Raw genomic sequence first — 15861 nt, 5'->3', positions numbered from 1 at the left:
GTCTTCAATGTAGGAGGAGAAGAAAGATGAGGATGAGGTCACTAAGGTGCCAATCCAGGATGAAGTGCCCTTGGCTAACCTGCAACCAGAGGCGTCAACAAAGGCATAGGCCCAGTCGAAGATTAAAACAACACTTGGGGGAACACCCCAAAAAGGAAAGAGAATGGCGAACATTCTGAAGGTTGTTCTGAAGCCTTTGAAGGTGGCATCGCCCATGGCGCCGAAGATTATTGAGACTCCTTTTAGCACGCCTATTTCTGAGAGTCTGACAATTGGGTTAAAGGTGGATGCCATCCCAAAGACTTCTCTTGATATGGACAAGGCTAGCGCTTCGAAGGTTTACACCATAACAGATGCTATTAGGGAGAAAGAACAAGAAAATGCTGAAGTCTTTAAAGCTAAAGGCTCTATAGAAGAAAAGACTTCATAGTGATTGAAGAAATGTCGTTTGAATGATGTGAATACATTATTTACCATGTCTCTGTGGGAAAATTTTCTGCTGAACAGATTGTTGAGGTCCAAAACTATGTTGAAGATCTGAGGTACCCCTTAGGCTCACTTGTCTATGGTGGTAACGACAAAGATGATTATCTTTCTATAAAAGTTGATTTAGATTTTATACTCAAGTACTTTATATTTAAATATGTACGTTAGATAAGAATTTCTAATAATATTAATATAGCTTAATTCAGTATCCACATAACTAAAATAATAGATTAAATATTGTTGAACATAGTTTCCTTTTCAATGAATTATATCATTTGTTCCTAAATTAAAATTAAAGATAATTAATAGATTAATTATCCTTTCTCATAGTTTATTAATCAAACCTATAGCCAATTTATGCATAACTAGATATTGGCATGATTAATCATTTCAAAGAATTTAATCCACATTATATATATCACTTAGTTTTTCCTAAAGAATAAAATAAAGTAATTAGTGTTCATGTTATTTTTTATAATTAAAATGTTAGTTTATATATTGACCATGAATGTAGTTTTCTTAATAAAATATAGGCCATGTGCTTACTTATAGAAATAAAATATGATTACTTACTTATCTCAAAATGTGAGTTTGATCAAACTTTTGTAACTAAAAATAACAATCATATAATATTCTGAATATAGCTTTTTCAATTAAAACATAGACTATGTGTTGTCCTAGTTAATCTAATGAAGAATTACTTGTTTCATCATCTTTTGCTCAAAATCTATTTAGGCCTATAACCTCAAAATTTTCATAAGTAAATGGCTAACAATGTTTATTATTGTGTTTTAATATTGTGAAACCACAACCTTAGATTTATAACATATATCTTCTCTAAAAAGGTTTAATAATGTTTAATAATGTATTTTATGAACTCTTAATATTAGACATACAACATATGACTTTTATAAAAGATTAAAATGGTTCACCTAATGTTTGTAGATTTCTAATTAAGGTATTCCCATGTTTATGTCTAGTATTATAAAATATAAACCGAACCTTTTTGAAAAGAGCGCCTTCTTCTTATAACCATTGCTTTTGATGTTTTGAAAAGAAAATGCTCTTTTTGTTATGCTTTCTTTTAATTTTGTCTAAGGTGAATATTGTATGTTATTGAGTGGTGTTTGTTTCTTCTTGTTGTTATGTGATGTTTAGAGACTGATCCAATAGTTGAGAAACAAGATCTGTTTCGTGGATGAACCTCAGGTTTTCTATAAGCAAGACAAGTGGTCTTCTCCCCTGCATATTCTGTTTGAACCTAATCAACACATGATAACTAAGTTACCATTCATGATATGCATAATTTGATGGGTTACCTATTCAGATACACCTAACCTTTCCAACCTTATTCCTTGTTAACATGGGTTATGATCTAATCAAGTAGCTATGCTATTGCTACAACTTTAACTTTATGTTGATACTCCTTTGATGATATTAATGTTCCAAATGGTAAGTTTACATTATTATTGCTAATCCGATGATTAAGCAAGATCATATTGTGTTAAATGGAACATAAAGTGACCACCCAGGAAAACAGTGCAACCACGAGTGCTATCATGGCTCTGGCTTTGGTAATTAGCTTAATGTGTTTAGTGCTTAGCAACCTTACCTAAATATGGGCAAGAGGGAGGTGGTTTTTGGTGCATCTCTTTTAGGGGTGCCCAGGGTTGTCACCATCCCGACTCGAAACCTTAGTGGGTTGTTTCGTATTAAGTGTATTTTGTGAAAGCCTCATAGTGGATCCCTAGCCATTCATCTCAGAAGTGAATATGTGACTTGCAAACCCAGGCTAGAGGGGATACATGGCTTGTGGGTAAAGTTGTGCCACCTCTGCAGAGTGTAAAATTGATATATGAGACGTGCTCACGGTTAAGAGCAGCCTAGACCCTCACATGATAATCGAACTTGAAGATGAAAATAAATCATGTTCTATTACGCTCAAGCGGTTGAGCTTCATGATGATGATATTTTGGTTCAAGTGGTTATGAGCTTTATGTTGATGATTATTATTTATGTTGATTATTATTATTTATACTTATGACTATTATTTCTGATGTTGATTATATTACTCATGCTTAATATTGGGATGGTATATACTTATACTTAGTAATCAGGTGTTGATAATAAAATGGTTGACCAACTAAAATGCTAACCGCATTAAAACTTTAGCCTTACCTTGTTAATCTTTCATTTTTCACCCCACTTGCTGAGCCCCCACCATAAGTGAGCTCACCCATGCTTAGTTATGATCAGAAGTTGCAGATGAAGATATGATGGTGAACTTGATGGATGCCAGTCTAGTGATACCCCCAGTCATCTTCCTATGAAAGGATGTCCATGTTTCGCTATACTTTGATGAATAAAGGCTAAGACATTAAGTCTATTCGAAGTGTAATATATTAATATAATCTTTATTTACACTTTTATGTGTTGTTCTTTTGATATATTACACTTGTGATGTCAACATATGTGTGGAAATAGATCCTGGCACACATATGGTATGCACTCAGTTTTGCCTTTAAAATCGGGTGTGACAATGGTCAAGCTAACATGACGCCAATGTGATAGGGTCTAGTGCCACCGGACACCTACCATATGGATCAGAATGATCACTAAAATGGGAGTTTGGCAGAGGTTTGGTATGCACCGGACCTACTATACTGAGAGATCTGGTGCACCCAAATCCAACCCAAATTTTTGTGGGAGTGTTCTAATGGCTATATGGGTGGTTGGGGGCACAAATATAGCTCCAACCAGTCCATTCAATACACAAGACTTGAGCAATAACTCCAATACACTAGAGCAACACTTCCAAATAGATCAAAGCCTTCCAAGTGCCACCATAGAAATAATTGGACAAAGGGATAGTCTTTTGTGTGTGAATTGTTATAGAGCCTTGAGAGGGTGCTAAAGAGAAGAGTGTGTGTCGTGTTATTGAGTCTTGGTGCAAGGCACCCATCCATTATAAAGCTAGCAATAACCTTCAACATGTGAAGTGCCTTGTAGAGACTCTGGTCTCTCGATTGAGAAAAGCAAAGGGCAACTCAAGTTTGATCTTGGTGATCACTTGAGTGAGGAAAGAGTTGAGAGAAACCTGATCCTTAATGGACTCCTTAACGAAGACTTAGGTTTAATTGTGAAACATATCTCTAGTAAACAAATTATCGTGTCTCTATTGTGTTCTTTTTATTGCGATTGGTTTTAGTCCTTTACTCACAAAGTTCTTTTGTGATTAATTTTCTCTATATGTTCTCTTGTTACTCTCTAAGTCTAAATTCCTCACCTTCAAAAGAGCAACTATGCAAGAAGAATCTTTCCCTTCACTTCTATTTACTTACATATTGTTTTAACCTCTAATCGGGATCAAGTTTTGTTTTAAGCGATAAAATTCAGGTTTCGCCCATTCACTCCCTCTCTAGGCAACTTTTACCAATCAAGACATAATAAATTACATAATTGGACTTAGAATAAGTAGTTGTACTATAAAGAGGGAAACTCAAAAAAGTAGAATGGTTACTTCACTACAAAAAATGGTTTTGTATGACAAAAGTAAAGTGTCATGTTTAGTACAAAATTGGTCATAAAAAGCATCTTATGACGAAAATGTTGTGTCATAAGGGTCGTCATATAACGACTGTCACATTATGTACCTTGTGACGACTGTTTAGAGTACCGTCACATAATGTCATCACCTTTTGTGACGGTTGCGTTCGTCTGTCACATATTGTTGCTATATATGTCGGTGTTATCTGTCACATTTTTTCCAGTCAATGTGTCACCTAATGTTGGGATCGTCACTTATGGCGGTGTTATCTGTCACAGTTTTGTGTATTTTTTTACGATGCAGGACCGTCATATATTAGTTTGTGGATAATGTGACAGCTTGGTTTTGTTTAGTTTAATATGGCACCCACATACAGTGACCATATAGTGACGACACACTGAGCTCTCATGATAGCTCACAGAATCATAATACACAGAAAAGCCATCATACACAACATTCTCATCACAAGTCATACACAATTCTAGCACACTAGTTCTTCCACAACAGAGGTTCAAACATACAAAGGTTCCACCACAAAGGTTTGAAGCATTCAAACAGATTGCACGTAGTTCTGACAAAGTTCTAACCATAGATATGTTCTAGCAAGGTAGAAAACCTTAAGCAAAGGCATCATCCTCAGACTTGGTATGCATCCCTACCTCAATCTTTCTGAAGTTTCAGGACAGCTCGTAGCAGTGCATTGGTCTCTTCAAACTTGGTATGCATCCCCTTCACTTCCTCTTGGGTCTGGTGCAGCAAACTTTGGTTTTCTTCAAGTGCGGCATGTTGAGCTTGTAGTTGTGCTTGCAACTCTTCCTGCTTCCTAGCAGCTTCCTCTCTTTCAGCTTGGAGTTTTTCCTCAAACTGAGCTTGCATGCGTGCTTGTGCAGCTAGCGATGTGGACCGACCAGTCTTGGACATTGTAGGGACACCAATGTTTGGAAGGAAGTTGGATGAGCGGCTAATCTGGCTGAGACTATCAGCAACAATCTTGGAGGGTGACTTTTGTTCTTCTCCTTCTTCTAGCTCTCTTTCCTTCTCTGCAACCATTTGCTCCTACATAAAATGAATGTACTTAGTAACAAGGCCATACAAAAGTGTTGAATCAGGCATTTACTTGAGTGTAGTACATGTAGCTTACATATATCTCATTTGCAAGCGGAGTACGACCATTTCGGGGACTATTCATACATTCCCCAAAGAAATCAACAGCATCCGGCTCCATGTTGTTGTACTTAGTCCTCTGCGGCATATAAAAAACTTGGGATATAAGATTTGTCATGAAATATTAGTACATGCCAACAACAATACAACATAGTCAAATAATGACTGATAGTTTAAGAAAAAGAACACATGAACATGCATCAATGCTGCCTAGATAGGTCAAGACTAATAACATGGCCTAAAGAAACCCTAGTACTGATGATGATCATGTTTGATGACATAGCAATTGTCCTGTTGTTTTCTATTTTAGATGGTCACCATAAAAGAATTGGAGCATAAGCACCTATTGATTATACCTCATTTAGCACAGCGCAAATATTATGAACATGGGAGCTCATCTCAGAAATCAGATGGCCAATCTCAGAATTAGCTACTCAATCAACACCAAATAGATATTGCACTTATTCATTTCATGACATATCACAGCTTTCCTATTGGCATAAACCTCACATCTGATGAAATGAATAGTCAATAACGCTCCAAAATGTAAGTCCTTCAGACCAAAGAGATATTTCACTTATTCATTTCATGACTTATTAGCTCATCTCAGAAGTAATTGGAGCACATGGTAACTTTACATTTCAGTAGCACATGGTAATTATTATGCTACATATTTCCCATCTTTGAAGCTAGTTTTAGAAAAGACATAGTATACATACCAGGCTGTAACGATGGGCTATATAGGACCTAGCTCCAGTCCTTTGGTGAAGCTGCACGTTGCCTCGATTTGCTTTGTTCTTAGCAGATTTTTCCTACAGCACAAATGCAATATAGATTTTTCATTCACATGCACAGTTTGCATTACATATTAGTTTGCATTGCATAGTAACAAAAGCAGAAAATGTAGTTATTGACCTGATTCTTTGGGTCACACCAATACTCTACCAGCCCAGTCCAATCCTCTTTCTTCATTTTAGGTGGAGGTTGCATGGCCAACAACTGTTCTTTTGTCAGTGACTCGTCGAAGTACTTCCTTTTCAGGTTATACCTCGTCTGCCTCACTCCCCTCTTTATGATATATATGCATGCATCTTTGCTTGGTCCCTCATTCTTAACATCGACATCCAACCTTGACTAAAGCCACACATGGGAGTAGATTAATGCTAAAAATTATTATGAGGAGTTAAATAGTTGTCTCACAGTGACTTTGTCAAGCACTTTTCCTACTTCTGCCTGCCCCACGGAATTGTCATAAAGCTTCCAAGATTTGTAGATAGGTAGGTTGTCTCTAAGGGCAACACCAGTTTCTGATGCCAGCTTCGCTACTTGAAGTGGGACCTCCGGTCTTTTCTTCCCTTCAGCCACGTGGATAGCCAACCGGTTTCCCCTATTAAGCATCTTCTCTAAGCCATAACCCATGGTTTTCTTGCGGACATTCTTTTTGGGCCCTACATTGGCAAATAATAATAAAATTGTGTTATTATAACAGTAACAAATGTAGATATTAAATGAACAAACCAATGCTTGGAACATTTATTGTTTACCTGGAACTAAGTCACCAACTGGTTCTCCTTCATTCGGATTACCCTCTGAAGTAGCAGCATCAAATTGCTCAGCTGACTCATTGATGGCATTGCTTTGCCTAGAGCTGTGCCCACCTGGTGAGTTGTCCGTAGGAACTGTTTTGTTAACACTAGTTGTGGGAGTAGGTTGCTGAGATACAATAGCAGTGGCTGCAGGAGTACTATGGTGAGGGTTTGCACTAGGAGAAGACATGGCTGCACTAGCCCTAGTGAATCTAGGAGGACTATGGTGAGGGTTTGCACCAGGAGAAGACATGGCTGCACTAGCCCTAGTGAATCTAGGAGGACTATGCATGGTGTGTCCACCAGGCGTAGACATGGTTCCACTAGTCCTTGTGTATCTAGTAGGTCTAGGCATTGTGTTTGGAACTGGTGAAGACATTGCTTGAGTGGACCTGGTCATTTTTGGAGGAAAAGACACTGGGTTTGTAGTTTCAGTGGTCTCAGTAGTGGTTGTACTGGCCCGGACCTGTTGTTGGGTACTACTGGAAATGGCATTTCTTTTAGGGGTGGCTTTCGAAGTGGTCTTAGGAGGCAAGGGATGTCTTGGCTTAGGTGGCGGGCGGCCTCCAGGCAAAGGCATGGCTGCACTTTGCCTTGTCAATCTGACTGGTGTGCATGGTGGCTGGTGGTTGGCAGCCGGCATTGTTCCTGCCTTTTGCTTCTTTTGGTGAGGGCGAGTTCCTGGAACCATCTGTGTCGCCTATCAAGAGGAAAAATGTAGGTGAGTAATTATGAAAGAAGTATATGTTTTATTAGGTAAAATGGAGTATATGTATGAAATAGGCAGGCCATGACCATGTGAATTTGGTTAGCAATGCATCTCACCTCAGTATTGACCTCATTATTGAGGTCATCATCATAGTCATCATTAGTGTCAGATTGGTTTTCAATGTCAGAGCATGGATCGTAATCATTGTCAGAATCTATAGCCTTCCCTCTTCCCTCTTTCTTTTTTGGTGAAATAACATCTCTAACAGTCTGTGCTAAGACATGAATGCCCAAAGAATTAAAAACTTGCTGAACATGCTTTACAGTCTCATCCCTTGCCACCTCATACTTGGTTTTTTCCATTTCTTCTATTACTTATTACAGAGAAACGTAGAAAGAGCAGAAACTGAATCCAGTTTCTGCACATGAGTTGAAGAAACAACTAACGCATCAGTATTTTGGTTAATGGTAGAAAGAAGACAAAACTACAAACACGCTAGAAAGAACACATATATAAATGCTAGAACGAGATGCACTACCAGTAAACCACATGGTACAATACCAGATTCCTGATGCCAGTAGAAGAGGTCGGGGGCTGCGGGCCTGCGTCTATCGGTGAGGCAGCCTTGGTGGTGGCCGGTGAGGCAGCCTTCGTTGCGGCCTGCACGGATCTGCGGAGCTAAGCAGGACTCCCTGTGTGGAGGCGTATCCGTGGAGGTCCAGGATGTCAGCTCGTTGATGTCCGGCCCGTGGATCTTCGACTCTAGTGGCTGGATTGTTCTCCGGCGGCGGGGTGTGCCAGCGTGGTGGGTGCGAGTGGCGGAGCTAGGTTGAGGGGAGTGAGGAGGAGGACATGGCTGGTGTACAGGATGGACGGATCCGTTCACCAGCGGCGGTGCGGCGGCATGGTGGGCGCGAGTGGTGGAGCTAGGTTGAGGGGAGGGAGGAGGAGGCCAAGGCCGGTGTACGGGATGGACGGATCCGTTCACCAGCGGCGGTGCGACGGCGTGGTGGGCGCGAGTGGCGGCGCTAGGTTGAGGGGAGGGAGAGGACTAGACTTGTCTGCGGTGGTGAGCAGCCGAGAGGATAAGGTAGGAGAGGAATTTTGGTCATCTTGGGCGGGAGTCGTGTTGAGGCTGAAGTGTCCTATTTTCGTCTGGCACGGTGGGCAAGATGTGTCGGTGGGAGAAACCAGAGCTGGCCATCTTGGGTCCTCACAGGAGGGGCCATATGTCAGTGATAGAATTAGTACTATTTGGAATTGAAACATATTTTTGGGGTACTACATGATTTCAAATGAAAAAACACTAAGAATAGAAGTTGTTACACTCATCAAGATATACCATTTTGGTTTTGCTCATTTTCTCAATTGACTTTGTTTCGAGAGTTTGATTTTTGAATTTAAAAATATTTGAACTTCAGGCACAAATTTGGGGTACTTAGTAAGTTCAAATGAAAAAAAATAAAAACACAGAAGTTGTTGCACTTACTAATATCTACATTTTTTATTTAGGTCATTTTTTGATCCGATGAAGTGATGGTAACTTTGTTCTCAAATCTTACTCATCTCACTCTTTGTTCTCAAATCTTACTCATCTCACTCATAGTTTATGAAACTATGAGTGAGATGAGTAAGATTTGAGAACAAAGTTACCATCACTTCATCGGATGAAAAACTGATCTATATAAAGAATGTAGATCTTGATTATTTGTACAAACTTTCTATTCATGACTTTTTTGGTTGAACCCATTTTGAGGTTCCAAATGTGCTTCAAAGTTGCAATTTTTTAAAAATTCCACTTTGACTTGTTCAATTTTTTTACAATGGAATACAACGAATATAAATACAATACATGGATATATCAGGATTTTAGAAAATTTTAGAAAAAAAATCATCACATTTGGAGAAAGTCTGTGGGAGAAAAACTAGTTACAATATTTTGACATGAATTAATAAAAGGGAAATGTAGATTGAAAGACACCGGCCACCCAACTACTGCCTCACCGGGTACCCGCCCCTGCAGAAGCAACGACGCCGGCCCTGCAGAAGCAACGACGCCGGCCCCATAGCTACTGCCTCACCGGGTACCCGCCGCGCTCCCTTGTCGCCGACCACAGCTTTGTCCGTAGCCGCCCTCCCCCTCCTCCACCTGTCGTGCTCCCTCGGTTTGCTTTGTCCGTAGCCGCCCTCCCCCTCCTCCACCTGCAGCCTCGCCATGCACGCCACCTCCAGCCATCTGCTCCCTCGACAAGCACCCCAGCTGTAGCCTAGCCAGCAAGATTAGCTGCCAGCAGGATCTGCTCCCTCGACAACTACCGATGGTCGGAGCTGAAGCCTCGGCGTGGCCATTGTTTTAGGTAAGCAAGCTGTCAAAAGTGTTTTTTCGATTTCTACCCATCTCGATTTCTAAAATTTTGTCACGTATGTTTCTCCAGGATGAGATGGACAGAAGCTGGGTATACAACAGTGTGCCATTTAGTGAACCATATATGCTTGGTGTTGAACAATTCATGGGACATGTCAAAAGTAGATTTAGTGCACATGAGAAAATCAAGTGTCCATGTAGAAAATGCCTGAACCATATAGAAAAAAGTCAAGATGAGGTACAGGAGGATATCGAAATCAATGGTATTTCTGAAAGGGAAATGTGCCCTTGGGCCATTTCTAAGTATTTTGGTGATTAAGTGTCAACACAAATGGTTAAGTGTGAAACTATGCCAAATGGTTGAATCTTTGATCAACACAAATGGTTGAATCTTTGATCAAATTCTCTTGGAATACCTCTCTCTATGCCTCAACAAGTGAATTTAACTTAGAGATAGGAAATTGAGTTTGATTTGCAAAAACAAACCAAGTGGTGGCAAAGAATGATCCAAATATGCCAAATTTGAATCAAAACAGATTTGTGTACTCTTTCGCATTGATGTTGCACTTCTATGTGTTGCTTTTTGTTATGTTGGCATAAATCACCAAAAAGGGGAGATTGAATGGGAAATGTGCCCTTGGGCCATTTCTAAGTATTTTGGTGATTAAGTGTCAACACAAACGGTTAAGTGTGAAACTATGCCAAATGGTGGAAGAAGTGCAAATCAACACAAAGGTATGATTCTAGACTTAGTACATTGGTTTTTGTGTACTAACATATTTGTCTAAGTGCTAGAATCAGAGAAAAGACAAAGGAAAAAGAGTTGGCTGTGTACAGCCAACTGTTGTTCAGTCTGGGTGCACCGGACTGTCCGGTGGTGCACCGGACAGTGTCCGGTGCGCCAGGCTAGCTCTGGCGAAAAGGCTGCTCTCGGGTTTCGTCGGCGGCGTACGGCTAAAATTCACTGGACTGTCCGGTGGTGCACCGGACTGTCCGGTGAGCCAACGGTTGGCCGCGCAATCCACGCGTGACGCGTGGCCGGGCCAACGGTCAGATGGGGGCACCAGACAGTGTCCGGTGCGCCAACGGCTCCAAATCTTCAACGGTCGGCTGTGCCAGAATAGGAAAGCAATCAGCACCGGACAGTGTCCGGTGGTGCACCGGACTGTCCGGTGCGCCACCCGACAGAAGGCAAGAATTGCCTTCCTGGATTGCTCTCAACGGCTCCTAGCTGCCTTGGGGCTATAAAAGGGACCCCTAGGCGCATGGAGGAGGATACCAAGCACACTCTAAGCATTCTTGATCATTCACACTCCGTCTTTGCGCACTCGATTGGCATTCTTAGTGATTTGAGCTCCGTTCTAGGGGTGAACCTTGTGTTATTCATTCGAGCTCAAGTCTTGGCTGTGTGTGTGCGTATTGCTGTGAATTTGTGTGTGTTGCTTCCCTCCCTTACTCTAGTGCTTTCACTTTGATCCTTATTGTAAGGGCGAGAGACTCCAAGTTGTGGAGATTCCTCGCAAACGGGAAAGAGTAAAGAAAGAAGAACACCGTGGTATTCAAGTTGATCATTGGATCACTTGAGAGGAGTTGAGTGCAACTCTCGTCCATTGGGACGCCACAACGTGGAATAGGCAAGTATTATACTTGGCCGAACCACGGGATAAATCCTCGTGTCTCTTGTGCTTGTTCTCACTGTGTCTTTTGTGTTTCACAAGAGCTCTCCTTTAGCCACTTGATTTCATTGTGTAAACTTTTAATCAAGTTTTGTGGCTTTAAGTTTTAAGTTTTTACAGGATCACCTATTCACCCCCCTCTAGGTGCTCTCAATTTCTAGGTGCTATACAAGGTGGGTTTACCATGGAGAGGGAGATATTGATGTTCAAGAAGATGATGATGGCACACTCGCTGTTGGTTATGAATATATGTCATGGGATGGAAATGACCAGGCTCCACTTGATGATGAAGGACAAGCTAAAGATGTCATTTTAGATGATAGTGAACGGGGAGTTCAAGGTTTGATTCAAGATCTGTACACCGCTGCAAGCCATGGTGTCGGTGGCAACTTATATCAGCAAATCATGGAAGAGGCAAAGTGTGAACTTTATCCAGGTTGCACCGAGGAGTCTAGGCTAAGTTTCATTATTAAACTACTGCATATAAAAGTGTACAATCGGATACCAAATTATGGGTTCGATGCAATCCTTGAGTTGCTTTCGTCATCTTTGAAGAATGTGACCGGCCTCCCTAAGTCCTATAATGAACTAAAATCTCTACTTCGGAAGCTTGGTTTTGGTTATGAATCTATTCATGTGTGCAAGTATGATTGTGCTCTATTTTGGAAAGATCATGAAGAGGATGACCATTGCCCAATTTGTGGGTACACAAGATGGAAAGTGAACAAGGAGGGCAGAAATAAAGTGCCTCACAAGGTCCTCCGTTACTTTCCAATAATTCCACGCCTCCAAAGGCTCTTTATCTCAAAGCAGCGGGCACAGTATGCAAGATGGCACAAGGAAAAGAGGGTACCGATTGAGAATGAAATGAGACATCCTGCTGATGGAGAAGCTTGGAAAGAATTTGATGATAGTTTCAAGTCTTTTGCAGATGATCCCCGCAGTTTGAGGTTAGCCATTGCTACTGATGGATTTAACCCATTTGGTCAGATGACCAATTCATATAGCATTTGGCCAGTGATAGTGGTTCCATACAATTTTCCACCTTGGATGTGTATAGACCAACCCAATTACATGCTTGCTTTACTAATTCCAGGCAAAAAATCACCGGGCAAAGATTTCCATGTGTTCATGCAACCTTTGATAGCAGACATGATGACTCTTTGGAATGGTGTCTCTACTTATGATGCATATGAAGGCAAAGACTTCAGCCTGCGTGCAGCGATTCTATGAGGAGGATCAATGCATGGGCTAAAAACACATGACTGTCATATACTACTGCAACGTATTTTACCAGCTGGCCTTCGTGGTTTGGTGAGAAAAGATGTATATGAAGTAATTGCTGAATTGGGTAGGTTTTTTAGAAAACTTTGCTCAAAAACTCTAAAGGTTGATGCACTACAACAAATGAAGGAAGATATTGTGCTTATCCTTTGCAAGCTAGAGAAAATTTATCCTCCTGCATTCTTCGATGTTATGGTTCACCTAGCATTACACTTACCTGATGAGGCACTCCTTAGAGGACCGGTGCAGTATGGATGGATGTATCCCATTGAGAGAAGATTGGGCACCTTTAAGCGTTTAATCCGCAATAAAGCAAGACCTGAAGGATCTATTGCAGAGGCATACACTGCCTATGAGTGTATGACCCAGTGCTCACCATACTTCAGTGACATCATTAATAGGTTCACTAGGCCACAAAGAAACTTGGATGGAGACATCTCACCCAATGGTTACTCTATTTTTGATCATGGTATTAACCTCTTGGGTGCTTCAAAACTTCATTATGAAGATAAAGACTATGACTCTATGGTTTGGTTTGTACTACATAACTGTGAAGAGGTTGATGAATACAAAGAGTAAGTAATTGCTCTAATGCAATTGCAGCCAACTTTATCCAATACTTGTGTCACAAAAACCTAATTATCTTCATCCTTTATAGCATGTACAGAGCACAATTAGAACAACAAGAGGTCAATGATGTTGAAAAAATGATGTCAACACAATTCGCTGCATGGTTCGAGAATCATGTGTGTGCAACTTCTACAACATGACTAAATAATTTATGATACACTACATTCTGAAACTCATTAATTCTATATGTTTTCATCCTGCAGATTACTAGATTGAAATATGAAGGCACAACACATGTTGATGAAGACTTGTACTCACTAGCATGCCGGCCAGATCGGAGAGTGTGTTCATACACAGCCTGTATAATCAATGGGGTACGGTTCCACACTCTGGCTCGTGACTAACACAGGAATACACAAAACTCCACCATCAAAAGTGCAGGTACTCACAGTGATGACACAATTGACTTCTATGGGACAATCACAGACATTATTGAGTTGAGTTACAGTAAGAACAACAAAGGGTGTAGAACTGTTATCTTATTACGGTGTGAATGGTACAATCTAGAGGGAAGGACATACCAAATGAAAGATGATGGTTATTTCAAGAGCATAAACAACCAAGGTCGATGGTATAAAAATGATCCTTTCATTATAGCCACAGATGCTTCACAAGTATTTTTCTTGGAAGATACAAAGTTAGGTGCATGTTGGCAAGTGGTACAAGAATTTGGCCATCGACATATATTTGATGTTGAAGAGACCGACACAAACGAACCGATCCATGAACAAGTATAGATGAGATGTCAGGAGGCATACCAAGAGGAGCATACTTCATTGAGAGATGGTGCAGTGGGAGACATTCATCCTGATTTGCATTTGTTGCACATGGATAATGAACCAGGCAGCCCTATTAGTAGAAACCTCGTCGAAAACATCCATCGACAGAAACATACAACTCAAGGTGATAACACACACGGCGATGAAGAAGATGAAGATGACACCTACCTTCAGTACCATAGTCGAGAAGAAGGCAATACTTCAGGAGAAGACGGTGATGATGACTAACCTTTGCATTTGTAGAGACTTGTGAACCATGAACTTTTTCTATTAGTGATTCTGTTGTGTATTTCAATTATGCTACTACATTTGTATCTGAATTCTGAATTTGTAAGACCTTATATGCAATGACTCTGTTTTCAGTGCATACTAGATGTATGATGCAAGTTACAGTGCCCAGAATTGATTCACATGATGTTGTATATACATATAGTCCAAAATTTCATCGTCATGGAATGCCCAGCTTCTACCATGGAATGTATAGAATCTGTCACAAAATGTATAGGCTGGAAGAAACATGCAGGCCGCAAAAATTTCATCGCACACAAGTAAATCATCATAAGCAATAGATATCTTTATTTCCAACATACATCACAAAGACACATATTACACAAGAGATGTCCAAGAGCACGAAGGCCCATATTTCCTACGAAGTACACATACATCCACCACAACAGGTTCAATACAACTTGTTCTTCAATAGTACTACAACTTCAACACAAAAGCCAATACTTCATCAACATTGCCTACTTCAACACAAAAGCTACAACCAAGAAGATGGCAAACACCAGGAGTATTGTTACATTCACACATCCACACACGAGACAAATCAAGCTTCCCATGCCATCTCTGTTCTTGCTAACCATTTCCGTCACCTTGTTCAGATTTTGCTCTAAGCTGTCAATTTTTTCCACGAGCTCAGGAACCTTGGTTGTCGAACCTGCTGCAATGGTGGAGGATGCTGACGGTAGATATCCATTATCCTGAAGGAACACCAAATATTCTTCCTCAAACCAAAACCTATCACATGTCCCCTGCATCCAAATTTTAGCAAAGTCAACCACTGCAAACAAGAATGAAATTTGGGCAATGCAAATTATTCAACCACTTCACTGACATTTCTACGGTTCTTCCTAGGACACTTGAAAAATCTATTTCCAACGTTATTGGAGTACGTGGTATTAGCAGCAAACACCCTCACATCCTTGCAATCTGGGCACATTATCAACGGCAACCCGGTCACATCATTGATCGGCGCCTCCAGATCGACGCCAATGGGCACAGTTCCTACAGCAACAACAGCAAGGGGTCTGGGTTCTACGACATCCCTAGCTGTGCTTCGCCGCCGAGAGCGCGCAGTTGATGACCAGGCCTGCGACATGACCCCTGATTGATGCACATGGGAATGATTAGCAACTGTGATTCCAATTGAAAGATGAACAGGGAGGGGATGAGGGCGTCGCTGCCAACCAAATCCAAGGGGACAAGGAGGGGATTGACGGCACCAGTGCCCACCACGAGCAAGTGGGGAGTAGGAGCATGCCACCTACCAACCTGATTTAGTCGCGGCGGTCACTGGAGATCCGCGCTCCTCCGGGCGGCCTGGCAACGGAGCTCGCGTTGCCTCCGCCCAGG

The 15861-nt window shown here is 41.0% G+C and overlaps 2 protein-coding genes across 3 annotated transcripts; both read right to left on the bottom strand.

Moving 5' to 3' along the window:
* Window positions 1-4462: 4462 nt before the first annotated feature.
* On the bottom strand, window positions 4463-8639 carry LOC103635891 (uncharacterized). Of its 2 annotated transcripts, none has more exons than XM_020543356.3 (7): window positions 8054-8639; window positions 6742-7483; window positions 6425-6645; window positions 6113-6331; window positions 5917-6009; window positions 5175-5276; window positions 4463-5089 (listed from the first exon to the last, which is right to left on the bottom strand). In XM_020543356.3, the coding sequence occupies exons 2-7, from the start codon at window positions 7472-7474 to the stop codon at window positions 4694-4696; spliced, it is 1764 nt and encodes a 587-aa protein (XP_020398945.1). In that variant the 5' UTR covers window positions 7475-7483; window positions 8054-8639; the 3' UTR covers window positions 4463-4693. The 2 variants fall into 2 exon arrangements, with proteins under 2 accessions (XP_020398945.1, XP_023156696.1); XM_023300928.2 differs by having other exon boundaries at window positions 7609-8551.
* A 6229-nt stretch (window positions 8640-14868) lies between these two features.
* On the bottom strand, window positions 14869-15607 carry LOC103637274 (uncharacterized). Its single transcript, XM_008659501.2, has 2 exons — window positions 15344-15607; window positions 14869-15260 (listed from the first exon to the last, which is right to left on the bottom strand). Exons 1-2 carry the CDS (start codon window positions 15605-15607, stop codon window positions 14973-14975), a joined length of 552 nt encoding a protein of 183 aa, XP_008657723.1. The 3' UTR covers window positions 14869-14972.
* Window positions 15608-15861: the final 254 nt, after the last annotated feature.

The sequence above is a fragment of the Zea mays genome, chromosome 8 (assembly GCF_902167145.1).
Source record: "Zea mays cultivar B73 chromosome 8, Zm-B73-REFERENCE-NAM-5.0, whole genome shotgun sequence".
NCBI lineage: Eukaryota > Viridiplantae > Streptophyta > Magnoliopsida > Poales > Poaceae > Zea > Zea mays.
The sequence above is the reverse complement of the archived record's forward strand: the minus strand, read 5'-3'. Positions and strand labels throughout refer to the sequence as shown.